The 27,520-nt window shown below is 44.1% G+C and overlaps 2 protein-coding genes across 5 annotated transcripts; one reads left to right on the forward strand and one right to left on the reverse strand.

The window, feature by feature from the left end:
• The first annotated feature begins 2 nt into the window (after window positions 1-2).
• Window positions 3-19,414, forward strand: pdcd11 (programmed cell death 11). Of its 3 annotated transcripts, none has more exons than XM_029429203.1 (36): window positions 3-69; window positions 601-723; window positions 1,474-1,611; window positions 1,753-1,917; window positions 2,132-2,293; window positions 2,390-2,504; window positions 2,657-2,832; window positions 2,941-3,048; window positions 3,166-3,378; window positions 3,570-3,694; window positions 3,793-3,853; window positions 4,307-4,453; window positions 4,557-4,808; window positions 5,549-5,674; window positions 5,766-5,960; window positions 6,080-6,250; window positions 6,548-6,761; window positions 6,845-6,997; window positions 7,572-7,684; window positions 8,365-8,864; window positions 9,246-9,308; window positions 9,590-9,686; window positions 9,823-9,912; window positions 10,038-10,140; window positions 10,264-10,441; window positions 10,743-10,799; window positions 10,890-11,012; window positions 11,207-11,329; window positions 11,950-12,115; window positions 12,703-12,840; window positions 12,925-13,071; window positions 13,218-13,468; window positions 17,014-17,182; window positions 17,564-17,717; window positions 17,912-18,077; window positions 18,890-19,061. In XM_029429203.1, exons 2-36 carry the CDS (start codon window positions 622-624, stop codon window positions 19,059-19,061), a joined length of 5,433 nt encoding a protein of 1,810 aa, XP_029285063.1. In that variant the 5' UTR covers window positions 3-69; window positions 601-621. The 3 variants fall into 3 exon arrangements, with proteins under 3 accessions (XP_029285063.1, XP_029285082.1, XP_029285071.1); XM_029429222.1 differs by having other exon boundaries at window positions 12,928-13,071; XM_029429211.1 differs by lacking the exon at window positions 3-69 and having other exon boundaries at window positions 622-723; window positions 18,890-19,414.
• LOC115006763 (RING finger protein 122) lies at window positions 19,405-27,507 on the reverse strand. 2 transcript variants are annotated; one of them, XM_029429244.1, is made up of 8 exons: window positions 27,368-27,493; window positions 26,882-27,279; window positions 26,330-26,692; window positions 24,421-24,574; window positions 22,109-22,151; window positions 21,557-21,598; window positions 20,769-20,851; window positions 19,405-20,299 (listed from the first exon to the last, which is right to left on the reverse strand). In XM_029429244.1, the coding sequence occupies exons 3-8, from the start codon at window positions 26,352-26,354 to the stop codon at window positions 20,179-20,181; spliced, it is 468 nt and encodes a 155-aa protein (XP_029285104.1). In that variant the 5' UTR covers window positions 26,355-26,692; window positions 26,882-27,279; window positions 27,368-27,493; the 3' UTR covers window positions 19,405-20,178. The 2 variants fall into 2 exon arrangements, with proteins under 2 accessions (XP_029285104.1, XP_029285095.1); XM_029429235.1 differs by having other exon boundaries at window positions 26,882-27,507.
• Between the last annotated feature and the right edge of the window lie 13 nt (window positions 27,508-27,520).

The raw sequence follows: 27,520 nt of genomic DNA on the forward strand, positions 1-27,520 counted from the left end.
GAGAAAGAACGAAACGCCCATATAGTTTTTTCTTCCGGGTTGTGATCATGGCGTGTTGCTGAACAACATGTGAGTTTTGCCGGAGATTTAATGTTAGGAAACATTTCCTTACAAATACTGTTTACATGTTTTAAAATCGTGTTTGTATAAATCTGAATAGGCTTGTTTTCTGCTGGCAAGCCTGCTGTGTGTTTAGCCTTAGTGCTAAAAATACGATACGTGTAGCTAATGTTGTCTCGTGCATGTTTAGTGGTAACTTCAATTGCAGCAGTATTGCAACTAATCATAATGGAGTTGGTTATATTTTTACAACTAACTGGTTAACCTAGTTAGATGTGCATGTAATGAATCAAACCATGTTTGATTCGAGAGTTTAGCTGCTGTATGTGACTCTCATGCTATCATTCTTCTACATCTGTAACTATAATGTAATAGTAACTCTAACATTTACAAACTTTGATTCAGTTACATGAGAGGCACAAGCTGGGTCTAATGCTTGGCTACATCCATTCGTCACTTAGGATAACCTAACTTGTATCATCACCTCAGATTACAGGTTTTTAATGATCTGTTCATCGACATTGTATTTATTGTTCTTAGACGACTGAAACAACATCAAACATGGCATCAGTAGAGGAGGACTTCCCTCGAGGAGGGACGGCAAAGAAGCCCATCGAGAGTAAAATAGCGGTGCAGCGGACAGAAGTGGACAACTTGTTTCAGGTAGAGTCCCACTCACAATGAGACAACAATTTATATCTTTCTGTCCATACCACTGTTAATAGAGGATTATTTCACACTATAAGGCAATGTATTCTTCTATTTTACATCAGTGCATTACTTAAGTGTTTCTTTTTACATCAGCTGTTCTACCATCCTACCCCTTTCCTTTCACATACTCAGTAGAAGGGGTGAATGGATCGATTCAATGATTAACAATCCAATATCATCAATACAAAGTGGAAATATCTATACATATCATAATCTTTCTGATACGCCTTTATTTTGAAATTCCCATGCCACATTTGTGTCCCCATTTCCTTGCTAGCACACCTCCCTAAACATTCAAACTGCTTAAACATGACAAATGTGCCACTTTATAGTGAACATCAAGAGGGCTTTTTGTTTTTCATTCAAATGTTTGGAAAAATGCTGTAATATATAATTCTAAATTTATATATAGATGCTTTTTTGTGAGTTGATATAAATGTAACTGATTGTGTTAAATGGGCACATGATATCATTTAATATAGATCGCAGGCCCCTGAATCGAATCGAAATCTTATCGTGGAAGTCTTTGTGATCAGCAAATATCGTATCGTTGTCCAAAGAATCGATATAGCATCATATCGTGATGAAACTTGTGATTCGGTAGTTAAGTTTGGGTTGCCTTTTATGTACTTAGTCTCACCTTTTAGGAGGCATCATCAAAATGTCCTCTATAGTTAACGATGGTTTGCTTTTCTCTCGCAGTCCAAAGAACACGAAGAAACTAAGAAAAGAAAGGGGGCGGTAAAAGATGACGGCAAGAAGCTAAAGAAGCCAAAGACGGGCAAAGACAGTCTGACGCTGAATGCAGCAGCCAAGTGTGTGGAAATCCTACATATCAAGGTAATACGTTTGTCAACAACCAACGTGTGTTTGTTATGCAGTCTCATTTTCCCCCGTATAATTATTTTTAAACTACTGTGAATCAAAAGTGTATTCAGCACATCTCACTTAACTTTGTGTGTGTTTTTCTGCATTTCCCAGAATCTGAAGGAGGGTATCCTGATGCTGGGCTGTGTGAAGGAGGTTACTGACTTTGAGGTGACAGTCAGCCTGCCCTGTGGCATGCAAGGCTTCCTCAGCATCAAGAACATCTGTGACTCGTACACAAAGCTGCTCAGCGAGCAACTGGAATCAGCTGATTCAGAGGTAAGCCTGCGGAGTGATTGTCATACTGGGCCATGTCATCTTTGTTATACAACGCATGAGTCCACACTTACCCCCAGAGATCTTTTGTCAGTCTCTTTGAATGGTAACTTACATTGGACTAAGGGCTCTTCATCAACCTTCTTTATGTCAATAGTTTACTGGTATCTCAGGATATTCTTGTAATATCTAAGAAATGGATCTTGTATTTTTACAGGAGATCTGCTCTCTGCAAGACATTTTCTGCCCGGGCATGCTGATCAGGTGTGTGGTTGCCAAGTTGGATGTAGCCAAAGGAGGCTCTCTTAGCATCCAGCTGTCAATCAATCCAAAGCTGGTCAACAAGGCTCTCACCTCAAGCTCTGTGAAGGCTGGCATGGTGAGTCCTTTAATGATCTTTGGTTAAAAATAAATAGTTGTCATTCAGCTTCTTTTCTTTGATAATTTATTGTAATGTTATTTTGTGACGACTCAGGTTTTGAGTGGATGTGTGGACAGCGTGGAGGATCATGGCTACATAGTCGACATTGGCCTCAATGGAACCAAAGCCTTCCTGCCCAAGGAAGCCGTGAAAGACAAACACCCGGAAGGTATGACAAAGTATTTAAGATCGCATGACATTAGCAATCGCAGAGTAGTAGTGCTGCAGCTGTTTCCCAGTTGTTTTTTTTAGCAAACTCATTCCTAAAGTCCCGGATTGGAAAGAAGCGTCTCAAGTATTTGTGTGTTTGCGTGTGTCCAGAGCTGAAAGTGGGTCAGAATGTGACTTCTCAAGTGGTAGAAGTAAAGAACGATGGGCGTGTGGTGCGCCTTACTGTCAGCCCCCCGACCGTCGCCCAGGCCTGCGCTGACTCCGAGCAGGGCTGGAACCTCACGAACCTGCTGCCTGGGCTTCTGGTCAAAGCTACCATCAAAAAGGTAGAGACGCCTTTTTATTTAGTGAATGAGTACTCGCACTCAGTCACTTTCACAAGTTCAGTGGTAGCTGTGTTTCATTTGAATAAAGTCTACATGTTGGTATTGCAGGTGACCAAACACGGTCTGCTCCTGGACTTCCTGTCCTCCTTTAGTGGCCAGGTGGACTTTCTCCACATGGAGCCAGAACAAACCTCCAGCTACACCGAGGGAACCCAGGTAAAGCTGACCTAGCACATGGATCCTGTTGGCTTATACACGACATCCCTTTGTGTCCGTCATTGTTTACAGCTTTCTCTCAGTCACTCTAATTGAGTTTTGCGTCACTCCACCCAGGTGCGAGCATGTGTGCTGTATGTGGAGCCGTCCACCCGTCTGGTGGGCCTGAGCCTGCGTAGCTTCCTCGTTCAGCCCGGGACCAGAGTTGACCCCTCTCCTGCTGGAGGCGACCGCATCGGTGAGGTGGTGAAGGACTGCAAGATGGCCAGTATGCACCACATGTCTGGAGGCCTGTTGGAGCTGCCTGACAATACTTTGGCCTTTGTACATGTGAGTACAGGTGTTATTATTTTGTTTAAAAAAAGAAGTCTGCTGACTCATTGGGCTTAAAGGTCCCATCTTGTAAAAAGATAGATTTCCGTTTTGTTTTATTTATTATTAAGTCTAGATGATCAAGTCAAGTATGAATTTAGAAAATGAGCATAACGTGTCTCCTTTTTTAAATGGATCCTTCATGACAGAGGAACCACCTGAAGGAGTCTAATGAGCTGTCCAATGAAAACAGAGTGCTGGCCTTGACTGAGCACACCTGCAGGATCCTGAACTTCAGCGCCATGGACCAAATTCATTTTGCTAGTCTGCGAAAGTACGCGTCACCTAATTTCTGTGTCTTATTGCATAGTAAGCATAAACTTAACTATTCTTATGTGATGTATTGACGACCTTCTTTTGTCTTGATTTCAGGAGCGTGATCTCCAAGCGTTTTTATAGATATCATGACATTCAGGCCGGTCAGATTGTAGAGGTAAGAATGAAGTGCTTTTTAAAGAATCTGTTAAAGCAACACAAGGCATCTTTACACTTCAATAATAGACTGGTTAAATTATACAATATGACACCAGTCAGTTAATCCCTTTCAGTCAGAAAAAATAGTTCTAACGTTCAATTTAATTTCCATCGAACCACAAATGGACACAGTCCCGAGCAGATCTTTTATGTAGTGAAGTCATTTTTTCTACTTTGGGTTGTTATCTCCATATTACGTTAAGGAGGTATATTCTGATTAACAGATATTTAGAGAAATAGCTTTGACTTAGGAACTCCCATTGCAATATTTTAAAAGGAGATTTGTAATGTCTAGAGGAAGTCTGACAGACATCAGTGTCAATGAGAACAATTGATTCATAATTAATTCGGCCCTCTCACTGTGTCTGTTGTCTGTCTCTCTTTGTCTTTCTTCCACACGTCTCCCTCCAAGGGGACGGTGTCAGTCCTGCTGAATCACGGCATGGTGGTGAAACTGTCAGACCACATTAAAGGCCTGGTGCCCCGTACACACCTGTCTGATATCGTCCTGAAGAACCCAGAGAAGAAGTACATGGAGGGCATGAAGATCAAATGTCGGGTCAGTCCCGACTCCAGAGGATATAATCTCTCACTTGCAGTTTCAACTGTCATCTTTCATATTTGTTTTATTCCTCTGCGTGTGTGTGAATATGTTCCTTCAGGTGCTGTCGGTAGATGCAGAGAATAAGAAGCTGTACCTGACCAGAAAGAAGGCCCTGGTCGAAAGCTCCCTGCCGCTGTTCCTCAGCTATACCGATGCCCGTCCCGGTCGCGTGTCCCACGGCTACATCGTTTGCATCAAAGACTTTGGCTGCATCGTACGTTTCTACAACAGCGTGAAGGGCCTGGTGCCGCTCGGCGAGCTCAGCTCTCAGCCCATCATCAGCCCGGCGGAGGTCTTTTATGTGGGGCAGGTGAGGAGATCAAACAAGCGTGGGCACAGAGGACCGTGTCGGTTTTTTAATTACGTTTCTTTTATTCAAGATGTTTAGAGACCATTATAAATAGAGACGCACCGATTGATCCGTTGAAACCGGGTGTCAGCTGATGGTTTTATATCACACACACTGTGGCACAGACCAAAACGACACAGCGTCTCACACACACACACACACACACACACACACACACACACACACACACACACACACACACACACACACACACACACACACACACACCTACCTGAGTGAAGCCAGTCAAAACTGAACCTTTTTTCTTTCACCACAAGAGGGCACTATGACTCCTTAAATCTCCGTTATATTTGGCTGGCTTTTGATGTAAAGGTGTATAAATATATTGCACCTGTTGTATGTTACATACATTTGGGATATACTGCAATTAATTTTCAGTTGGAGCACTTTTATTTAGAGATGTGTTTGAGTGAGAGAAGGTCCTGTAACTTGGTGCAGTTCTGGAGAAAATGGAAGTTATTTAATAGTTGATGAAATTAACTTTTCTAGGAAGGAAAAGTAAAAAAAAAAAAAGTTTGCTGTCAAGTATAGTTCTTGGATAAATCAGAATCGGCAGATCAGACTTTTAACAAATCGGAATGGGCTAAGAACATTTAAATCGGTGCATCTTTAAATATGAAAAAACCTTTTGACTTTAAATTATTCGGCATCTGATGAGGTGTTTGTTTTCCGTTGTCCAGGTGTTAAAGGCTAAAGTTCTTCAGTGTGACCCCGATAAGGAGAAGATGGCGCTGTCATTTAAGGCTGCGATGGAGGGAGACACAAAGGAAGCTGGCGGGCCCCAGTTTGACTGTGAGGTGGGGAAGGTAAGTTAAAGACCTCATGGGCCTGGGGTTCTTTTACTTGCATCTTAATTTATCAAATTGTGTCCTCAACATGTGTATCTGTGTGATGTAGAAGCTGGAGGCCAGGGTGCTGAAGAAGTCAGTCAACGGTCTGGAGGTGGCCATCCTCCCTGATGAGATCCGTGCCGTGTTACCCACAATGCACCTTTCTGATCACATATCCAACTGCCCTCTGCTGTGGGAGAGTCTGCAGGAGGGAGACAACGTCTCAAACCTCGTCTGCTTCAGCAAAAACAAACAGAATATTGTATCCTTTTTGTAAAACCTGTACAGTATGAAGTATTTGCTGGTCCTTGATGCCTGTCGGTAAGTAAATTATGAAAAGTGGGAAAGTTGTCGTTTTCCTTAGCTGCTCCTCATTTAAAGATCCTCACCAAGAAACCAACAGTGCGATGGTCTCTGGAGGAAGGAGTGGTTGCCAAGGACTTTGCTGAAATCACAGTAGGAATGCAGCTGGTCGGCTGGATCAAGAACATCATGTCTTATGGCGTCTTTGTGGAGTTCCCATACAACCTTGTTGGTCTTGCACCCAAGTCTGTGAGTAAAGGGCCTCTTACCTGAAAACTTCTAAATTGTTTATCTGTTTTCCCTGCGTATGAGGGCCATTGTTGGTAACAAATGATGGTTACGGGGGAGGGGAGGTAATATTAAAGTGAAAAAAGATCACAAATTTACAAGAAAACAACTTAAATATTCTCACAGTTATAACTTTATCAATGTAAATGTACCACTTGAATCTCTTAAATTCTGAGTTTATTTGATAATATTACCCCCTCCCCTGTGTCCATTTTCTAAAATTCTTCTTCTGCTTTTGCTTATTTATTTATTTTTCAGGCCATGACAGACAAGTTCATCAGCGACACGTCCGCTGCCTTCCAGCCGGGCCAGACGGTGCTCGCTAAAGTGACCAACCTGGATGAGGAAAAACGGCGTTTCCTGGTCACGCTGAAGATGTCAGAGGTCATATCTCCAGCGGGCGATGCCCAGACCAGACTCATTAACGGTCTGCAGGAGAGAAAAGCTGTGTCTGAAATGTTGGCTACAAGAGGTAGGATTGCATTTGTTTTGTTAATTCGTCTTTAGAAGTTTGTCTACAGAGTCTGACCTCGCTGTCTCGGTCTTTACTCTCAGAGAACAGTGATCTCCGCCAGCAGCTGGCTGCTCTGTCTGTTGGTCAGAAGCTGAAGCTGACTGTGGACACCAGCGCGAAGGACAGCGGTGCCACCTTTAAGTCTGACGATTTGTCCGGTGCTACCATACGGGCCACCAAGCACCAAGTCATGGGTGTGTATTCAACTAGTCGAAGTTCTCTGCCATCACATGTATTTCTTGTAACTTCTTCACATGCATAGCAACAGACTGGCGTCAGGCTTTCATGGTGAACGCATCAATCAAAATAAAGTGGTGCAAGATGCTACTTCATTATTGAGCATAAACATTTGTTATTGGCGAGCAATAACTGGGTATTTTGGGGGCATTCTGAGCCTTTGTTACAGAGAGTAGAGAGATGACAGGACAGAAGGAAATTGCAGTTCATGGTCTTAAAGTAATGCACTTCCATAAAGTGGTGGTGGCTTGCAAGATTCCAAGTCAGAATTGATTAGACTTTGACCCACACCAGTAAGCCTTAGCCTACATTTCCCATAATTCAAAAATAATCTTTCATTATGATTTCCTGCCCACATCAAGTGATGTCACTTGAGGTATTTCTCAGACTTTAGACGGCTCCCTCCAGAGCTGCAGAGTGGCCCTTTAACCTCTAAGCTACGAGCCTTGCATATTGCATTTTTACCACTTTTAGCATATTATTCATTTATTTATTTGTGTATGTAAGCAATTTATGATTTTCTGTTTCCAGGTGTTAGTTTGACCCCGGGACAGAAAGCTACTGCGGTCATCCTCCATGTTGACATCCTCTCCACATGTGTCCACGTGTCTATCCTTCCCAAGCTGTTGGCAAAGAAGAAATCTGTGAGTATTACATTCCTGAATGCCTTTCTTAGTGTTTCAAAACTACGAGGGCGAATTGGAGCCATTGTAAGTAATAACATAAATAAAAACATTACGGAACCGGGGGAAAAAAGATCAAAGATCAAAAGAACTTGAATGTTCTCTGAGATTATAAAGCCATCACATTTGCAAGTAAACTCCCCAGAATGTGTCATTTTAATCTCAGAGAATAAAAAAAAGAAAATATAAAAAAAAAAAAGGAATCTCAAGAGAATAAAAAGAAAATTATTTAAAAAATAAATAAAGTAAAAATCACAAATGTCTTACTTTATAATCTCATACAATATTCAAAAAAGATTTACTCGTGATTTGTGAGTTTGATCTCGGAAATTCTGAGTTGTTTCTCGAGATCTTACCTCTCTCCCCCGGCTCTGTAATTATCATTATATATTTGTTTGACCTACAAAGGCTACAATATGCCATTGTACAAAACAATGACAATGTTTTGACTTTATGTGAAAGTTTGACTGAAAATGAATTTCCCAACACGGCTTTCTCTGGAGCAGCCTGATGTCACACGTGTTTTTACACAATGTGTGCGACACAGCATATGTAGATGGTATACAATAAATGTTAGATGTATAGAAGCGTCAGAATATAATAATTGAATGTAGTTATTGACCTCATCTGTATTTTCACAGTTGGCTGAAGGATCAAAGTACACCGTGATGGTGCAGTACGTCGACAAAGACTTTGCCGTCCTCTCACTGGATGACACCGCCCAGCTGACGGCGATCCAAACCAGCAACCACCTGAATGAGATATTTCTGAGCGAGTCAGAGAAGCTGAAGGCGGGGATGAGTTTGGCCGTGGAGGTCATAGAACCCAGCTGTCAGGAGCTGCAGGGACTCCCGCTGGTGTCCTGGGAGCGCAGCGGACCCAAACGACAGCGCACCATCTCAGAAAACCTGACGAGCTCAAAGGGTCACTGCTTCGGTGACATCGTGCGGGGCAAAGTGCGGACAGTGAAGCCCACCTCCGTTCTGGTCACATTAGAAGACGGGAGCACGGGCAGCGTGCACGTTTCCGAGGTGGTGGAGGTCACCAAAGTCTGTCGGGGATCCTTCCCCACATCCTCGGTTAAAGTGGGCAGCGAGGTCACCGCCAGGGTCATCGGAGGACGAGAAGCTTCCAGTCACAGGTAACGTTGCGTGGGAAGAGACGTTCTTTATTTCAACAGGGTTCTTCTGGAAACACTTCAAAGTTTTATTGAATTACTTTGATAATAAATGGCTATCTGACTGAATAGTTCACTCTTTAAATAAAGAAATAAAAGAAGTCTTATTGTGATGAAGAAGGGGAACAGTGTACTTATACAGCATGTACTGTATATACATATGTCATGTATCACAGCCTTACAAGTGCTAGAAGTAGTAGGAACCCTGTCGCATGTTCCTCCTTTTGTTTTTATTCCACTCTTAATCATAAAAGCAGTGTGAAATGTGAAGGTGAAGATTTTCTATGTATAACTTGTCAAATTGTATTGAACTTGAAATTAATCTCCACTGTCTTCTTATTTCAGATTCTTGCCCTTCTCTCATCCCAAATTTTCATACAACATTCCTGAGCTCACACTTATACCCAGGTAATTATATAATGCAGTTTGTAATCATCGAGATATGCTGCATGATAACCTGAATATCATTTAATCCTCAAGTGCATTTGAGTAACTGTACAGGTTTCTCTATTTCAAAGCATTCTGACATGTTTGTCTCCGCCCTTTTTTGTTTTAATAAAATATTAAAACGAGATAAAAGATGCGACGATAAAACCCGTTTTGTGGTTTCATGGCTGGATGTGTATTTTTATCTGTTCTCACTCCACATCAACACATTTTGTGATTTGTTTCTTTTTGTGTCTCCTCAGCAAACTGGATGAGAGCACAGATTTCAAAGAAGTTACAGCAAAAGACAAACTACAAAGCTATAAGGTCGGGGAAGAAGTGGCTTGCTTTGTATCAAAGGTAAGTTTGGGAAATCATCGTCTCGCTTTATTTCTGCCTGGCAGTTTGAACAAAAGTTGACGAAACCAAAAATAACTTTTAAAAGGAGAAAAACTGCAGTCGAGGTTTTTCAGTGTGTTCGTGCTTCTGCCCCCAGTTTAACCCAGAGAGGAAAATGTTGGAGGTCACCACCGACCCTTGTGTTTCTGGGACAGTTGAACTGCTGGCCATGATCACCGATCCAAAAGTAAGTTTCTAAAGTGTTTTGTGTGTATTGGAACAGTCCGAGGTGATTCTAGCTTAAGAGACAAGGAGAACAGATGAACCTTTGTTTCAAACGGCTGCGATTGTTTAAACTCTGCTTACTTTCAGGATGCCGGCCACCCTGAGAAACTGTACAAGCTGGGCCAAGCAGTCCATGCCAAGGTGGTGGAAGTGAACTCCAAACCTCAACGCTTGATGCTGTCACTCACAGGTGGGAGGAGCTCAGGCTGGTTTTTTTTTTGCAGCGTGTCGTCATCACATTGTCAGCTGTTCTACTTTTGTTATCAAACTGAAAGAGACTGACGGCCATTACATTGATTCTTTTGTTTTCCAGGTGTCCATACGTTGGAGAAAGACAGTGTTACTTTGGGGATGGTGACTAATATTCAGCCACAAGTCGGCCTCCTGGTCAAGCTTCCCTTTGGCGGCATGGGGTCCGTAGCCGTCACCGACCTGGCTGATGCCTACAGGCCAAACCCCCTGGACGGGTACAGCAAGGATCAGCTGCTCAGGTAGATACACATAGTGGCACAGTTAGACTTATTTATCAGCACAGGTTTTCAATTTGTTTTCTGTGGACCTAAAAGAATCAAGTGTCCACTGTCGTGTAGGCAGAACAAACTGTTTTTCAGCCTTATTGTCAGTGACTTTCCACTTTGCCCAGAATACATTTATGGGCAACTGCCGGCACACAATATCAACTATAAACAGCTCCAATTAAAGAAATAAAAATGGGTACCACGATCAGGTTTTAAACCCACTGTGATCATCTTCCAGTGGAGAGTAAATGTTGCGCTTCCTCTTTTGCCTCAGGTGTTTCCTTCTTGGGGAAGAAAATGGCATGTGGCAGTTGTCTCTACGTCCATCAAGGTACGAGTTTGTTTTCATTGGCGATTCGGTCGCAAATGCAGGCATGGCTCTCATCCCAGCACGTGGTTAACCGTAACTTTGCTCTTCCAGGCTCAACCCACAGCAGGCCAAGCCGGTGAAGGACCCGGAGGTTTTGTCTGTAGACAAACTGAAGGCAGGCCAGATCATCAGAGGGCACGTGAAGTCTGTGGGAGAGCAGGGGGTCTTCATCAGGTAACTGAGACGTTCGGCACTGAGCTTTAGTTTGAACTCTCTGCGGCATCAGACTGGACCGATGCTACGTTCATATGTTAACTACATAGAAACTCATAAAAGGAAACACAGCCTGCATATTTCTCTGGGAAATGTCGTTTCAGGGTAGTTATCTCAGCAATCCTCATCCTCATTCCACATGTTTTGTCTTCCAGGTTGTCAAGAAGCATCACAGGAAGAGCCCAACTTCAGCAGTCCACCAAGTACTTTGTCAACAACCACAAGATCCTCTCTGAGAACCTGACACCCAACACCCTGCTCACCACCAAGATCCTGAGGTAAGAAAGCACACACACACACACACACACACACACACACACACACACACACACACACACAGCTTTGCCAACCTACTCACTAGTTTCAGCGTGTTTTCAGAGCCTCTTTTTAGGGATCTTATTTCTAAGAAGCGTCCAGCAACAAATTTTGGGACTTATTCGGACCATCAGGGAAAAAGCGAGAAATATATTATATATATATTTACATTCTTGTATATACCTACTGATTCATAAATAGTTTTGATATATAAATAAATGCATAGTTTTTAGATGGATAAGTAATAGGCTAGTTGACTACATACAGTGTAGAATAATATTTTTCTGATATGTAAATACTATTAACATATTGCATGTTCATAATTTATGAACATACAATTGAATTTTCCAAGTGAAGTTATGAAAATGTTGTGCATGCCATCAATTAAATTCCCCCCCCCCCCCCCCCCCAAAAAAAATGGGAATCTGATTGCAATCTGTGCATCTCTATTGATTTCCGTTCTGTGGTCGTAGAGGTTTTGAAAATAAAGAAAGGAATAAGTCATCAAGAAGAATCAGCCATTTATAGAACCGCTGCCGTCATCATGTTCAGTCTGCAGCTCCTTTTCTATTCTTGTCCTCAGCATTGACAAAAAGGAGGAGCTGGTCCACCTCTCTCTGCTCCCAGTGGACACCGGAAAGCCAGACGTCCTCCCAGAGTCCCTCGGGCTGACGCTGCGTCTGATCGGAAAGGAGAAGAAGGAACATGACACGAAGAAGAAGAAACGAACAGCGTCTGAGAGCGAACAGGTAACGAACGGCCTCAGTTTCCTCGTAAACGTTCCTTCCTTCCCGCTTTTTACATTAAATAGTGAACTCCTTGTAGAGGACTCACTTCTCAGCCTTTTCCTGGAGGTGAACAGCACTCTATAGGAAACAGGAAAACCATCTTCAGATATCACTCCTTCATTATCGTGTTGGTGCATTGATCTTAGCCTCAGCTTAAACTCTCTGCATGCTGTGCAGCTTTAATTGCAGCCAGATGGTCACTGATGTAAAACAAACAAACTGAGGGTAATGTTCCGAAAAAGTAATCAGAATGCTTGAGATTGAAGTTTTACATTTATTAGAGAAAAACTCTAAATTCATAACCACAAATAAAAAATGCTTCATAAAAGAATATTTGAGTTTTAATCTCAGGAAATATCCTATTTTCTTTACAGCATTTAATATTAGAAGTTTTCTCTCAGGCTCGTGTGTGTGTGTGTGTGTGTGTGTGTGTGTGTGTGTGTGTGTGTTGCATACAATGTCTCTAACATGCCTTCTTACTGAAGCACTTATGTGATGCGGTTTATTTAGTCCTTGATGATTCTTTATTGTGTTTTTTTATTTGCCAGAAACCAGCAGAGTCCGTGGTCCCAAAGAAGAAGAAAAAAACAAAGAAAGCAAAGACTGAGGACAGTGACAGCGGAGTGGAGGTGTACTTCAGAGAAGAGGATGATAAAGAAGATGAAGAAGAATCTGATTCTGTAAAAGTAAGCGAGTGCACTGCAGCTCATTATTCGATGCAGTAATATCATTATCCAGAAAAAGACAATAAATGCCGTCCTCTCTCTCAGCAGGTGCCCCCCAGCTCAGCGGGTTTATCCCGACTGCAGGTGTCAGCAGGTTTCTCCTGGGACGTGGGACTGAGCTCCCTGAAGCCTGCCGCTGCAGCGCAGGAGGCGGACTCCAGTGACGGAGAGGACCAAGACGCAAGCAGCAAGGTGAGCTGCATGTATAATTGTAGGATTATTAAAGGAATACAGCTTCCTGTCATCGTTGATTGTATGCAGCTCTAACATTATCTCAAGTCTTTGTAATTTCCTTCCCTCAAACTCACCTCTCATCTCCCACCGCTCTCCTCTTGCAGCCCCAGAAGAAGTCTCGTCATGAGCTCGTGCAAGAGCAAAAGGCAGCAGAGAAGGCCCTGGTACAGCGGGAGACTGAGCTGATGGATCCCAGCTTGCGGCCCCAGGATGCCTCCGCCTTCGAGCGCCTGCTCCTCGCTTCACCCAACAGCTCCCTGCTGTGGCTCCAGTACATGGCTAACCATCTGCAGGCCACCCAGATCGAGCAGGCCCGCGCCGTGGCCGAGAGGGCTCTAAAAACTATCTCGTTCAGGTGATTTGAATTGTAGATTAAAAAAAAAACGTTTTAGCTGTTCAACTGTGTGTAATTCTGGGAACCATCACCTTATCGTGGTGGAGAGGTTTGTGTGTCCCTATGAACCTGAGAGCTGTGTTGTCTGGAGCCTAGTGCTCCTGGTAGGGTCTCCCAAGGCAGATTGGTCTCAGGCGAGGGGCCAGACTAAGAATGGTTCAAAAACGACTTCATGAAAGAAAGGGAAAGGAAAGGAGAGACCCTGCCCGGAGGAAGCCCGGGGCCCCCGTCTGGAGCCAGGCCCAGAGGGAGGGCCCGATAGCGAGCGCCTGGTGGCCGGGTTTGCCACGGAGCCCGGTCGGGCACAGCCCGAAGAAGCTACGTGTTGCCTCCCATCCATCCATCCTGTGGGCCCACCACTCATGGGAAAAACCGCTGGGGTCGGGTGCGCTGTCACACGGGTGGCAGTGATGGTCAGGGACCTCGACGGACCAGACCCGGGCAGCAGAGGCTGGCTCTGGGGACGTGGAACGTCACCTCTCTGTGGGGGAAGGAGCCGGAACTAGTGCGGGAGGTGGATCGCTACCAGTTGGATCTGGTGGGGCTTACCTCCACGCACAGTCTTGGCTCTGGAACCGTACTCCTGGATAAGGGTTGGACTCTATTCTTCTCCGGAGTTGCCCAAGGTGTGAGGCGTCGGGCCGGGGTGGGGATACTCACTAGCCCCCGGCTGAGCGCCGCTACGTTGGAGTTTATCCCGGTGGACGAGAGGGTCGCCTCCCTACGCCTTCGGGTTATGGGGGGGAAAACTCTGACTGTTGTTTGTGCCTATGCCCCAAACCGCAGTTCTGAATATTCGGCCTTCTTGGAGACCCTGAATGGAGCCCTGCAGGGGGCTCCAGTAGGGGACTCCGTAGTCTTGCTGGGAGACTTCAACGCACACGTGGGAAACGATGGAGACACCTGGAGAGGCGTGATTGGGAGGAAGGGCCTCCCTGATCTAAACCCGAACGGTCGTTTGTTGTTGGACTTCTGTGCTAGTCATGGAATGGCCATAACAAACACCATGTTCGAACATAAGGATGCTCATAAGTGCACGTGGTACCAGAGCACCCTAGGCCAAAGGTCAATGATCGATTTCGTAATCGTATCATCTGATCTGAGGCCGCATGTTTTGGACACTCGGGTGAAGAGAAGGGCGGAGCTGTCGACTGATCACCATCTGGTGGTGAGTTGGATCAAGGGGTGGGGGAAGACTCTGGACAGACCTGGTAAACCCAAACGGGTAGTGCGGGTGAACTGGGAACGTCTGGAGGAAGCCCCTGTCCTGGGGATCTTTAACTCACACCTCCGGCGGAGCTTTTCAGCCATCCCTGTGGAGGTTGGGGGCATTGAACCTGAGTGGGCGATGTTCAAAACCTCTATTGCTGAAGCTGCGGTGATGAGCTGTGGTCTCAAGGTCTTAGGTGCCTCAAGGGGCGGTAACCCTCGAACACCGTGGTGGACCCCGGTGGTCAGGGAAGCCGTCCGACTGAAGAAGGAGTCCTTCCGGGTTATGTTATCCGGGAGGACTCCGGAAACAGTTGCAGGGTATCGAAGGACTAGAAGGGCGGCAGCTTCTGCTGTGTCAGAGGCAAAGCAGCGGGTGTGGGAGAAGTTCGGAGAAACTATGGAGAAGGACTTTCGGTCGGCACCAAGGTGCTTCTGGAAAACCATCCGGCACCTCAGGAGGGGGAAGCGAGGAACCATCCAAGCTGTGTACAGCAAGGGTGGGACCCTGCTGACTTCAACTGAGAAGGTTATCGGCCGCTGGAAGGAGCACTTTGAGGAACTCCTGAATCCGACTAACACGCCCTCTATGGTTGAGGCAGAGCTGGAAGCTGATGGGGGATCATCGTCAATTTCCCTGATGGAAGTCACTGAGGTAGTCAAACAACTCCACAGTGGCAAAGCCGCAGGGGTTGATGAGATCCGTCCAGAAATGCTGAAGGCTTTGGGTGTTGAGGGGCTGTCTTGGTTGATACGCCTCGTCAACATTGCGTGGAAGTCTGGGACAGTGCTTAGGGGTTGGCAGACCGGGGTGGTGGTTCCCCTATTTAAAAAGGGGGACCAGAGATAGGATATCGAGGCGTAGTCGTGGAGGAGAGGGGTTGCAGTTCGGTGACCTGAGGATCTCATCGCTGCTCTTTGCAGATGATGTGGTCCTTATGGCCTCATCGGTCTGTGACCTTCAACAGTCACTGGATCGGTTCGCAGCCGAGTGTGCAGCGGTTGGGATGAGGATCAGCACCTCTAAATCTGAGGCCATGGCTCTCAGCAGGAAACCGGTGGATTGCCTACTCCGGGTAGGGAATGAGCCATTACCCCAAGTGAAGGAGTTCAAGTACCTCGGGGTCTTGTTCGCGAGTGAGGGGACAATGCAGCGAGAGATTGGCCGGAGAATCGGAGCAGCGGGGGTGGTATTACAGTCACTTTACCGCACCGTTGTGACGAAAAGAGAGCCGAGTCAGAAGGCAAAGCTCTCAATATACCGGTCGATCTTCGTTCCTATCCTCACCTATGGTCATGAAGGCTGGGTTATGACCGAAAGAACGAGATCACGGGTACAAGCGGCCGAAATGGGTTTTCTCAGACGGGTGGCTGGCGTCCCCCTTAGAGATAGGGTGAGAAGCTCGGCCATCCGTGAGAGACTCGGAGTAGAGCCGCTGCTCCTTTACGTTGAAAGGAGCCAATTGAGGTGGTTCGGGCATCTAGTAAGGATGCCACCTGGGCGCCTCCCTAGGGAGGTGTTCCAGGCACGTCCAGCTGGGAGGAGACCCCGGGGAAGACCCAGGACTCGGTGGAGAGATTATATCTCCTCACTGGCCTGGGAACGCCTCAGGATCCCCCAGTCGGAGCTGGAGGATGTGGCCCGGAGAAGGAAAGATTGGGGTTCCTTACTGGAGCTGCTGCCCCCGCGACTCGATCCCGGATAAGCGGTAGACGATGGATGGATGGAACTGTGTGTAATTAAGACAATGCCTTAATGTTTACATAGTTCACCAAAAGGCCGCAGGAAGATGCGCAACAAAACGAGTCAAACTAGAAAAGCCACCGACGCAGTTGTTGATCAGTCGACAGGAGTCAATGTCGTATCATAAAATAGGTTTTTCAAATATTGTGAATCACTGCAACCACGAGAGGTCCTTAAGCATACAGTCATAAATGAGCACCTAAAATAATGGTTTAATGGGCACACACACACACACACACACACACACACACACACACACACACACACACAGTCTGCTTACACCTGGCGGAGATTAAAAAACCCACAACATATAAATAGGGTGACCGTTCACTTTTTTAAAAATGAAATATTGTTGTGTATTTCTTTGTCCTAAACCTTTTGTATCAGCCTTAATCAATCTGTTGAGGTGATGAGATTAAGTATGCGTGTGTCCATATCTGCTGAAATGGGCCGTGCTGAGGAAAGGTTTTTACTTTGCTTCCATACGTGTTAGTGAGAATAGGTGAAGACCAATTTTAACGGCAAATGTTTTGCAAAACCTGTTTTGGTCCAGGGAGGAGCAGGAGAAGCTGAACGTGTGGGTGGCTCTGCTGAATCTGGAGAACATGTACGGCACAGAGGAAGGCCTGAAGAAAGTGTTTGAGCGGGCGCTGCAGTTCTGCGAGCCCATGCCCGTGTACCAGCAGCTGGCTGACATCTACGCAAAGTGCGACAAGACCAAGGTACGATCAGCAGCTGACTGTAGCTACACATTTACTCAAGTGCTGTACTTAAGTACAACTTTAGTTACTTTTCGGATTACAATTTGTTCTCAAACTTCTTCAGCTAAATAAGTTATTTACAAAGCCTCTTGGATCAGTATTATTATTATTATTATTATTATTATTATTATTATTATTATTATTTGTAATGCAGTATTTTCACAGTGCAGTATTAGTACTTTTACTTCAGTACAGGATCTGAATACTTCCTCCACCACTGAGTACTACGATGTACTGAGTGTATTTGTTGAGAAGAATGCTAAAACACTTTGCTCTGCAGCTACTAACGTCTGCATGTCTCTCTTTCTGTGTGCATGTGCTCTGTGTCATGTTTGCGTCCAGGAGGCAGAGGGCCTGTATAAGATGATGGTGAAGCGCTTCCGTCAGAATAAGGCAGTGTGGCTGAGCTACGGGACCTTCCTGCTCCAGCAGGGTCAGAGTGACGCCGCCAGTGCTCTCCTGCAGAGGGCACTGAAGAGTCTGGCCTCCAAAGAAAGTAAGATGGCCTACCCAAACACTGAAGACGAAATGTCACAAAGCCCTTTTTATTTCTGGGCTGTACACCCAGCATAGAGCTCTCATGCCTTCGACTGTGCCGTTTGTGTAAGCGTTCGGATTCTGTTTCCCCACTGTCCCAGCTGTGCATCTCCACAGCTTTGAACCTTTCTGTGTTGTCATGATTCCTCTCAGGTGTGGACGTGATCGCCAAGTTCGCTCAGCTGGAGTTCCGTTACGGGGACTCAGAGAAAGGTCGCACCATGTTTGACAAAGTCCTGACGAGCTACCCGAAACGTACAGACCTCTGGTCCGTCTTCATCGACCTCATGTTCAAACACGGATCACAGAAGGAAGTCAGGTAAGCAAAAGGCCTGATTGTCCCTTCTAACACATCTTCAGTTTATTTTCTGTTCATATATAAGAAAATATACCTGCTAAAATATGCAATGCCGTGTAAATTAATCCGCCTTAAAGGGATAGTTTGAATGTTTTGAAGTGGGGTTGTATGAGGTACTTATCCATAGTCGGTAGAGAACGGTCTGCATGCTTCCACTTATGAGAAGCAGGCAGGAGGCACGGAAGCAAAGCAATTAGTTTTTTACCTACATAAAAGAAAGGCCCACCTAACAAATGTTTTATATCAGTTAAAGTGTACGCTATATTTACAGTATTTTCACCGCTTTACCTTGTTGACAAACCGCCCTTTCCGATAAAGAACTGAAGTCGTTCCATCAATGCTCTCTTCGATCCCCAGCCGTGTGTGTGTGTGTGTGTGTGTGTGTGTGTGTGTGTGTGTGTGTGTGTGTGTGTGTGTGTGTGTGCTGACATGTGTTGTAAAGCGCTTTGAGTGATTGGAAAAGTCCTATATAAAATTGAAAAAGCATTGAAAAAGATTCTAATTATAGTGTACACTTAAAGTGCTAGTTTTATTTTGATGAGACTTTTTTTTTTTAGGTGGCTAAAATACATTTAGCTGCTCCTGTCCACCGCAGTACATACACCATGATGTAACTCCTGTCTGTTACTCTAAACTACAGTACTACTGTAGAAAAGTACCTCAAACTATCCCCTAAATGGTTTACATGAGAGAAATGTTTGTGAGCTGGTTAAGTGTACGAAGACCACATAAAGAGTGCTTCATGGTGTTTTCCAACTTCCTGTCTCCTGCAGGGCGCTCTTTGATCGTGTCATCCACCTGAGTGTTTCCGTGAAAAAGATAAAGTTCTTCTTCAAGCGCTACTTGGAGTACGAGAAGAAGCACGGCACCCCACAGAGCATCCAGGCAGTCAAAGAGAAAGCCATGGAGTTTGTGGAAGCTAAAGGCACCGAGTCTGTGAACTAGTGACCAAATGATGCACACAAATGATGCACACAAATGATGCACGCGTTGTGTTATGTGTGTGGACTGCAGCGATCTGAGCCTCACACAAGTTTGTGGCTGCGGATGCTCGTACAGATTCCTCCTCAAAATGATCAACTTCTTAGCTTGTAAATGACCTTTTTTTATTGTTGGGGACTGAAAGCCAAAAGTTTTTCTGGTATTTAACATTTCATGTCAATTGTGTATGAGAATGAGCTATTAGGAGAGTAAGTAATGTCATGACTATTTGTTGACTGCATATCTGAATGGATTCCATGGAGCATTTCCTATGAATCTGGCCGGCCTTTCAATAAATCAAACACCATTACAATACATTACGTGACGTTTTATTTAAAAGCAACAAATACAAAATAACAATATATAGGGACATGTTTACATACAATACATACAGGCAAGACTAGTTTTCTATCAGTCTCTTTTTAAAAGGAAAGGGCATGGGACACAATCGGTAACAATATTGTCTACTTTAAATCGTCATGGTTGTAATCCCGCTGGTCTTGGTTTCAGCCGGAGGTCGTGGCTCTACCTCTGACTGCTGGAGCATTTCACCTACATTGGCAGTATTGAAGATGCATGTGTGGCACAGGGTTATAAGGTGGCTTGACATGGTTTGTGCTGGCTGTATTGGTAACACCCCTGAGATATTAGAGGTATCCATACTGATCCTGTACTGTGATGTCCCGCTCAATGCCTGAAGTGTTTGTCTCTGGCAGTGCTGCACTAGTCGTCCAGTGACAGTGGCAATGATATCCTGCTCTCTAATGTGGCTCCTTTTTTCCTGTCAGGTTGTTTTTTTTGGGTGACCAGTGCAAAATGGAAGTTGAACTAGGAGCATTTTTTATGAAAAGATCCTATTCATCCACCCACTGACTGATCTGACCAAATCATTTTGGTACTGTCAATATCCAATTCCCATCAAGGCATATTGCTCAAAGGTCAGCAGCAGGGCGGCCACTTTGGGATCATTATCAACATTTCCTGTGAGATGTCTTTAAGATGACCGCTGTCCATCATCCCTAGTGTATTTAATGTGTGTGCTTCCTGTAAGGGGAGTTCGGTTTCCTCTCGCCAACTTCCCTCACACCTCCTCCGGATCCATTGGACCCTCGGCCCCCTGGGGAGCATCTGTGTGGAGCCGGAGGATGGGTTTGTTGCACATGGGGCACACGCTGCGGATCTCCAGCCACTTAAGCAGGCACCTGACGGGACAAAAACAGTAACAGTTAACGTAAACGTATTTAAAGAAAAGCACTAACCCTCCCCTCGGGGATGAATCTATATTTTTGAAATAATGTATCTCAAAATAGCGAGAAGCTCAACGTCTTGCTCGTCTCAAAAATAACGACGAGCTTTAATAAGTCATTATTTTTGAGAAATAATGACTTACTAAATATACTAAGTCATTATTTGGAGATAGTTTGTCATTATAATGACTTGCAGAATCTTTTTTTTTTCATCACAAGCCTAAGTTTATTTCGAGTCATTATTTTGACATGGTTTGTCATCAGTTCATATTCCTGTTTCTCGATTGGAGAATTGTCCCCGTCAGGTCTTTATGCTAAACTAAACTAACAAGTTACTGTCTTAATGGCATCTTTCTTGTCCTCTAACTCTCATTCAGAAAGCGAATAAGTGCATTTCTATCATTTCCAGTTTAACAACACTCACTTCTTGTGAAATGCATGTGAGCATGGGCACACTCCCAGTTCATCTCTGGTCCTGAATTCTTCCAGACACACTGCACAGGTTTGCTGTAAAAAAACAAAAATAGCACCAAGTTAGTTCAGGCCTCTCTGTGTGATTACATTTAGTTTGTGTTGCCTCCATCTGTATTCGACAGAGTGTCTGTGTCTCACTACAGCCAACAACACTGCCGTTTGTAAATTAATCAATTTGAGCAGTAAATCAATTTAATGTGATGTAGAGCGTAACGCAAGTATAAGCTTGTGTTTTTAAATAGTGCTTTTACCTGTTTCCTAGTAACCAGACTATTTCAACCTTGTACATAAGCAGAGGTTGGACGCTGAATCAAAAATGACCTCTAACCACGGCTGCCTTAAAAAAAACTGGATCGGGAAAAGCAATCTTCAAGAATCACAAGAGACGAGATCTTTTAATAATGCATTTTGAATGAGCGCAGTTATTCCTGGAGTCCTAAATCCTGCTACAAGTAGAGAGCCAAGCAGCTGCGCTGACTTCTTTTTTTCTTTAAATGGCTGCATTTGAGATGCAAGATATTTTGAGGACATCTCGGAGTGTGTGCGGCATGTAAATCACATCTGAGAGGAGAAATTGATCGAGTTAACCAACCGAACCCTCCCAGCTCATAATGGGTCATCTGAGCTGGCACGGAAACAGTGTGGGGGTAATCTGAAATGTGTGCAGCTGCCAGCTCAGAACATATATGTTAAGCCATGTGTAAAAGCTTTTGTTTGCAGAAAGAATGACTGACTTACTCCGAGAAGGCTCAGTTTCTTGCTTGCTCCCTTCAGCACCACCTACAGTTGGAAAAGGGAGAAGAGGAGTATTGTCACGTGAACGTTGTGTCAACACTATTATGTTGGCAGAAAATCGATTGTGTAAAACAAATGCTTCAGACGGGTTCAATAACCTGCATGTGAAGGGCTTAAAAATATCTGCGAAAGTGGTGTGTACTCTTTAGTTTGTAGCATAGTAAAAACAAGATGATGAATTCATTATACAGACGGCCGCAGCTGGAGATCAACCTTCATTGAAGCTGAAAACCTTGTCACCGACTGTCACCACGCTACATTGTGACACCCTGCTACCTGCTCACTATATCGGGCCTTTTCACGCTGCAGCTGCGAGAACCGTTTTGAATCAGAGGGCAGGTAAGGACAAGGATGAAATCAAGGTCGTCTATAAAGGGCGGTGTTGGGTTTCACAGTTGATGATAACGGTGTGAAATGCTATAGTAGTATTTATAACCTGCCTCAGAAGCTGATGTTACGTGTTCAAACATAGTGACATATACTGCAGTGACATACCTCATTGTAGCTGAACTGCTCCCTTGTGCCTTGTTGTTTCAACCTGAGGGAGGCAGAGAAAGAGAACAACATCTGTACGGTAGAAGTGACGTAACAACTGTAACTTAAGTCACTGGTTCCCAACCTGGGGGTCAGGGTCGCCGCTAGGGCTCCCAGATGAATCTAATGCCTAATTTTCACTGCACGTTTCCGCTCGACTCGACTCACTTCTGGTACCAGGTATTTGGTTTTCCACTGCACGTGCCCCCGCCCCCCCCCCAGTAGCCAGGTTTCCATCCAAATGTATCGCAAATCTTAACCGAATTTCGAGAAAGTCGCCAAAAGAAAATGCTAATCAATGCTTGTTTCCATCCACGACCATCATGTGATTATGAGGAGTTGGGTCATTGAGATATGAGTAGGTGGTGCCAATCCTGGTCAAATAAAGGTTAATAAAAATAAATAGATAATTCTCCCATCAGAAAACTATTATGCTATTGTAGAAGAAAATGGCACAGCAAGGTGCGGTAATTAAAAGAGCGCTAGTTGAACCTCACATGGTGAAAAACATTTGTTGTATTAATGTGAGGAAAGTTACATCATATACGGAGCGATGAGGAGATCTGCTGCAATCTTCATCTCAGCGGAGCAGAAGCTTCGTTGGATGCTACTTATTCGCTAAATCTGTTTCCATAGCAATTTGTAGCTATTTTTACTTTTATTGACACACCAACTTTTATAGCTCAGCCAATTGCAAAAAAAATATTTGCGCTATTCTTGGCGTTCCCACTCACGTTTTTTAAATCGATAATGTGCCCAAAAAACAGGTGGATGGAAAAAGCACCCACTGAAACCATACTGATTGATGGTAGCAAGATGTCCCGTGTGGCACTAGTGACGATTCTCTCTGACCAATGGTGGTAGGTACCAAAAAAGTACCAGGTAGGCAACTATCCACATTCTTTGCTAGTAGAGCCGTGCAGTACTATGCAGTGGAAATGCAGCATAAGAGTACTTGAGATGATCACCCAGGTAGAAAATAAAAACTAAAACTAAATTCTGCTAAGAAACAATCTGGGAAGAGAAAATCACTCTTTGACTGAACTGCAGACATGCAGCGGGTTAATATGGGGTCACAAGGGGTCACTGCTCCATATTAGGGGTTACAGGCATAAATAAATATTGGGAACGACTTAAGTCTCCATGTTACTCATCAAACCTCAGTATATGTCGTCATATTAACCACCACTACACTACAATCAAATTACTCTGGATGAATTGGCAACAGCATACATTTATAGAAACTTGATTGCAATTTATAACTCGATTCAAACATTTATATTCATATCACTATAATAGTCCAATATTTGGGAAAAATCTGATAATGATATATTTGTTGTATTATTGTGTCATTTTTTAAATATATAATAATATTACATAATATTCTTTGATAAGGCTCCTTTAAATGTGTTATTTATATCTGCCACATGGGGGCAGCGTAACAAGCTGTGAATACAACAATGAGATTATGTCACTTTATGAAGTTGATATGGCGACATGTTAGCTAACAGTTTAGTTACACATCCAGCAGATAAGGAGCAAGGCTAGCATTAATTTTAGGTCGTGTTTGTGTCTTACTCATGAATATGAATCCATGTGAATCCTCCATTTTTGGTCTAGCTAGCTAGTCCGCTAGTTTGTTGCTAACTTTGTCTGTCTACTGTTTGGTGCTGGGCAGGTAGCTTATAGTGAGTTTTAGATCCTTTTACTGAAAACAGACTTATTTATCATTCTAAATCTATATTACTGTTTAGTTTTTTATTAAATTGCTTTGCTTTTGCTGTATGTTTTAACATGCATATACTAGCATAGCCCGTGGACAGGAGATGGAAATGAGCTAAATCTGGTACAACGCATCTTTTCTATTTTTGAGATTAATGTATTTTTTCCCTGATGTAAATATATTTAACAAACTAATAATAAAAAAAGTAATTGATTTTTTTTTCTATGCAAACAGGTATACACCATATGTAGCATCTTTGGCAGCTGTGCAGGTCAACACTTTATACATTTGCATCATGATGGCTGCAATCATCACACATTTAGATGTTATGACCAAGCTAGTTTTTCATTCATTTGAACCTGCTGCAGCACACTGTGTTGTGGTTCAAACTGCCAACAGCTTTATACCTGGGTTTCCCTCTTGCTGTAATGTCACTTCTCTTTTTTATGTTCTACTTTTTCCCACATTACTCCTGTAGCTACGTTCCTCACTTTCTCCCCAGATTTTCACAGTCGCCTAGTCAACCTTCCTCCCAAACCCCCCCACCTACCTGAAAAGGTAGCAGCAGAAGATGAGGCTGAGCATGAAGACGAAAAGGCCGATGCCCAGCACAATGACGTACACATTGAGCGGGAGGTGATAGATGTCAGACGTCATGCTGCAGTAGTGTTCAGAGCGTTGAGAACCCAAACCACACAAGCATCCTGGCAGGAAGAGTTTACAGATATAGATTACGTACACATTTAACTGTTACCTCGTAGGCTTAAGAGTCCAACATGTTAGCCTAATAAATCTTCTTCTTATATGGTTAAATGTAGAGGAGTAGTCATTCTGTAGGACTATCATGACAGTTAGCCAAAAAACATTTTATTTATAGGTTTCTGTATTTTAGGACTCAGTCTTTTAAACTTAATTTTTTTCACAAAATAGAGCTACTGGAAAAAAAACAGCAACTAAATTATTTCCTTTCAAACACCAAAGCTCCACCACGATCAAACACTATACAGTTGATAGCATTGACAGTGCAAGTCTAAATTGGTAGCATAGACTTTAGACGCTGCAATTTGTACAGACAACTGCACTGTTATGAGTTTACACAGCAGCTGAGCCCTCGAGATCTGTGAAAATCATTTTCCTTTGTCAATGAATGATTATATTTGGAAGCAGTAAATCTTGTATTTAAACTGTTCAGTGATGAGGAAGAGGAATCATGGCGGAGAAGTAGGAGATTGTTGTCAAAACTTGACAATGTGGCACTCTGGCTCATCTCCACACAATCAAGAGTTATATCAAATGACTTGTTGAGGAGTTTAACGCAATCATTGGTGTTTGTTTTCGATGCAGGTGTTTCCAGGGAGCTGTGACTGGGACTGTGGTGGCAACTGAGGCGATCGTACGACTGCGCGTTAATTGGCTGTGAACAAGACAAACATGGAGGACAGACACCACTTCCGCCACACCGCCATCTGTTCAGCAGACTCTATAGAGGTGACTGGAGGTGTGTGTGTGTGTGTGTGTGTGTGTGTGTGTGTGTGTGTGTGTGTGTGTGTGTGTGTGTGTGTGTGTGTGTGTGTGTGAGAGACAGACAGCACTGGGGGATGGAAGGATAGGGATGTGTGTGCGTGGCAGGGGGTGGGGTACATATTAAACAGATTGAACTCGGAGGGACTAAAGGACCATTTGGTAAAACAATAGAGGAGGAAGCCCCACTTCCACAGGCCACATGTGTTCCTATTAATTTGCAACGAGGATGTCCATGTGTCTCTCTTTAGAGTGGATAAATGGGTACAGCTTGCACATCGTGGGGGGTATGGGTTGGATAATTTGACATGGTTGGGTGGTTGGGGGATTTACATGGGAGGCAGGGTTTAGTGTAGGGAAGACCTCGGGTACCATAATGAGACCCAATTATAAACCAGGCATGGATGCACTGCAGAATCAGTGGACAGTAACAAAACAAGAGTATAGAATAAAGTTAGAGAATAAAAAAAGTCGGACTAGGACAGCACTTCAGTTTGACTTTTTAATATTGCCACATGGACATTTTGGGGCAAGAGGGGAGAATACCAGAATACACCCTGAAGAAGGGCGTTTAGCCCAAAACATCCATGAGGCAATAATAAAAAGTCAAGCTTGAGTGATGTCTTAATCATTAAGGATCCAGCACCCAGTCTTCAAAGTCTAATCGTGAATTGAACACAGTTTATCTTCATTTTTATAAGGTTAGAGAACAAAATATCTTCCGTTTCAGTTGTCATGGATGTCAAATAAACATGACCTTGAATCATTTATTTTAACTGCTCTCTCAGTTATTTACCATTTTACAAGTACACCCATTACGTGGATCCCATAATCTGAGCAGCCAGCAACTGAGTAACTCAGTTTATGAGATACAAGTAAGGACACGCGTCACCAGCTCTTGTTTATTTGGCAGACAGCAGAGAAATCCACTCACTTACCGTTACACCATTGGAATGGTTGCATGAAATTTGACTCCCAGGGTAGCAGCAGTAAATTCAGGCCCTGTCAGAAGAAAGCTGGAGGGGGTCCAAGATCGTGGGCCGGAGCTCCGGAAACTGAATCTGTTTTTGAGCCTAGGACTCAGTTTTTTGTTGGCGTGTGTCAGTCAGTTCTTCCAAAAAGGAAAAACATGAAGATTTTTTAGATTTGCTCAGATTCCACAAATCCTCGGGGAAGTGCGGTTTTGTTGGCTCAGCAGTCTGTGCTGCCGAGCATTCCCCAAATCTGGATTAACCACTCCGTGTAAAGATTGGGAGATTTGGTACTGGGATTTGGACCGGGACTGGAGACCTCATGTGCTCCTGGATCCCACCGAGTATGATGTCATCACAGGAGAAAGAAGGAGAAACAAAGAAATCTTGGTGATTGTTTTTTTCAAATACCTCGCACCATGTGTTATTCACGAGTTGTTAGTGTGGAAAGCTGAATCTCACTCAGACACAATGTCATAAATAAACCACACAGGCTGCTTGGTAACAGGAAATACTTACATTTCCAGCAGAAAAAGGCCTCTTAGACTTCACTTTGCGTCAAATTCAATGACATCCACCCCTCACAATGACAGTCCTCGTCCAGTCAGGGTAATTATCTGGCATTAGTCTGCGCTTTGTCTTCCTCCCCAAAGCTGCTTTTTTAACAGAGGATTTTCACAAGTCTCATCCCCCTCTCCTCTGTTGTCTCCTCCTCCAGTCCTCTGATCTTGCAGTGGGTATTCCTCCTCAGTGTAGATGTGTTTCCCTCAAAGCCCAGACAAAGTGAGGACAGCTCCATGCAGTCAACAACAGTCCTCTAGCTGGGTTTGGTGTTTTGCTGGTGTTTGTGTGTGAGTTAGTGCATGTGTGTGTGTGCGTAGGCGGGGGGATCCTACTCTCCCTCTAACCATCTGCTCCTTCAATTGAGAAAAAAAACAAATCAGAGACAAAGGCGGTGTGTGTGCAGGAGTGTGTCTACGTGTGTCGTATTCAGACTCTCCAAACCTCCAGCTGGCTTTGTCATGGCAGGCTTCCCCTCTTCCTCTTTTCAATCCATGATGATGCTCTCAGCCTACAATTTGCCTTTCCCTTCCTCCCCTTGCTCCTGCTCTGCTCTGCCTTGGGTTTGTAAACAGATCTGTGCTCATGTGACCAGCC

This window comes from Cottoperca gobio, chromosome 1, assembly GCF_900634415.1.
Source record: "Cottoperca gobio chromosome 1, fCotGob3.1, whole genome shotgun sequence".
Lineage (NCBI taxonomy): Eukaryota > Metazoa > Chordata > Actinopteri > Perciformes > Bovichtidae > Cottoperca > Cottoperca gobio.

Excerpts from the sequence above, each read along its gene's own strand:
- pdcd11 (XM_029429203.1), top strand. The coding sequence starts at position 622 with ATGGCATCAGTAGAGGAGGACTTCCCTCGAGGAGGGACGGCAAAGAAG. Across the intron at positions 3,695-3,792 it reads CATTTTGCTAGTCTGCGAAA|GAGCGTGATCTCCAAGCGTT; the intron begins GTACGCGTCACC and ends TCTTGATTTCAG. Across the intron at positions 5,961-6,079 it reads GCAAAAACAAACAGAATATT|ATCCTCACCAAGAAACCAAC; the intron begins GTATCCTTTTTG and ends CCTCATTTAAAG.
- LOC115006763 (XM_029429235.1), bottom strand. The coding sequence starts at position 26,354 with ATGCAACCATTCCAATGGTGTAACG. Across the intron at positions 22,152-24,420 it reads TTCTGCTGCTACCTTTTCAG|GTTGAAACAACAAGGCACAA; the intron begins GTAGGTGGGGGG and ends TGCCTCCCTCAG. Across the intron at positions 20,300-20,768 it reads TCACATGCATTTCACAAGAA|GTGCCTGCTTAAGTGGCTGG; the intron begins GTGAGTGTTGTT and ends TTGTCCCGTCAG.